At 64.6% G+C, this 1,286-nt stretch overlaps 1 protein-coding gene across 1 annotated transcript in view; it reads left to right on the forward strand.

Moving 5' to 3' along the window:
• Positions 1 to 1,004: 1,004 nt before the first annotated feature.
• Positions 1,005 to 1,286, forward strand: part of B3GNT7 (UDP-GlcNAc:betaGal beta-1,3-N-acetylglucosaminyltransferase 7) — a 4,337-nt gene continuing 4,055 nt past the window's right edge. The window contains exon 1 of the mRNA XM_011383706.2: positions 1,005 to 1,152. Coding sequence (XP_011382008.1) covers positions 1,142 to 1,152 — 11 coding nt within the window. The 5' untranslated portion in view covers positions 1,005 to 1,141. The remainder of the gene's footprint in view (positions 1,153 to 1,286) is intronic.

Below are 1,286 nucleotides of genomic sequence, written 5' to 3' on the forward strand. Positions count from 1 at the left end.
GTGCCTGAGAGAAGGGCCCGGAGCCTGCCTCCGGAACCAGGCGGGCCTCCTGAATTTTCTTACTAACTGTGGGACCTGGTCCACTGGCTTTCTCCCCTTCTGGCACCCCCATTTCCTCCTTTGTAAAGTGGGAATAATAACAGTATTTACCTCCAGAATCAAGTGAGTCAGTCACGCACCAGCCTGGAGTTGTGCTTGGCAGATCGAAACTGCTTGAAGAATGTTAGCTATTATCTACTGGACTGTGAAATGTTTCCATTTCAGTTCTATGAGCGTTTTTTAAGGTCCCATCGTATGCTCAGTGATGGGATCTCAACTAGAACAGGACTAGAACAGGCATCCGGATCAAAGCGGGCAGTGGAGGTTTGTACCTGTTAGAGGATTCTGGAAGTCACCTGGATGGGAAGGCCCCGCCCCAGACCCCCGCTGGGCCCAGAATGCCCCTCCAAGTTCAAGCCCAGTGCAGCCCACACCCTAGGAGGGGCTGGGGCTGGCACACACACAAACAGATTAATAAAAGGGTTTTGAGTGAAATATTCGTTAATGGAGGAAAAGAAAGGGGGTTGGGCTGGCAGACAGGCCTTCCCTAGATGGGGGTGAGGGGTGGGGGGAGACTGTGGCGCCCCAGAGGTGGAAGGGCTGCGGCCGGGGGCACAGAGAAGAGTCTTAAATGCCTGAGCGCCTCTGTCTCCCCCACCCAGGAGTCCGAATGGGGCCGGAGGGAAGTGCGCCCCCATCCTGGGAAGGTGGGAGGTGGGTGATGTCCGGGTTCCCACGCGTCCAGATGCGCTGGCGGCTCGGAGAAGCTCCGCGGGCGGTACCCGTGGGCGAAGTCGCGACTCGGCCACCCGCTCTCGGGCCGGGCGACCCTGGGTGGCAGCGCGCGCTCCGGAGTCTCGGGTTCCGCCTCTGAGAAGGGGGTGACTCCCGCGCGGCCGCCGCCTGGAGGGCTGGGGGCGCCGAAGGGGTTAACGCACCTGGGACGCCGCCGCCCCTCCCGGCCCCTCCTCCGGCCCGGGGAGGAGAAAAGTCACCGCGGGCGAGCGGCTCGTCCTCCGCCCCCTCCCTCTCCGTCCCAGTCCCCGCCCGCCGTCCCCAGAGCCGCGCGCCCCGCTTCGCCGCCTCCCCGGCCCGGACCGCCATGTCTCTGGGGTGAGTGGGGGCCGTAGGGCCGGGAGACCCGGGGTGGGACGCGGGGACCCCGGGCTGCCCGTTCCCCGGAGGCCGGAGGGCTGCAGGGGACGCCGGACGGCTCCGGGCAGGAGAGATGCCGCGCTGGGAGGCCG

This window comes from Pteropus vampyrus, unplaced genomic scaffold, assembly GCF_000151845.1.
Source record: "Pteropus vampyrus isolate Shadow unplaced genomic scaffold, Pvam_2.0 Scaffold539, whole genome shotgun sequence".
Lineage (NCBI taxonomy): Eukaryota > Metazoa > Chordata > Mammalia > Chiroptera > Pteropodidae > Pteropus > Pteropus vampyrus.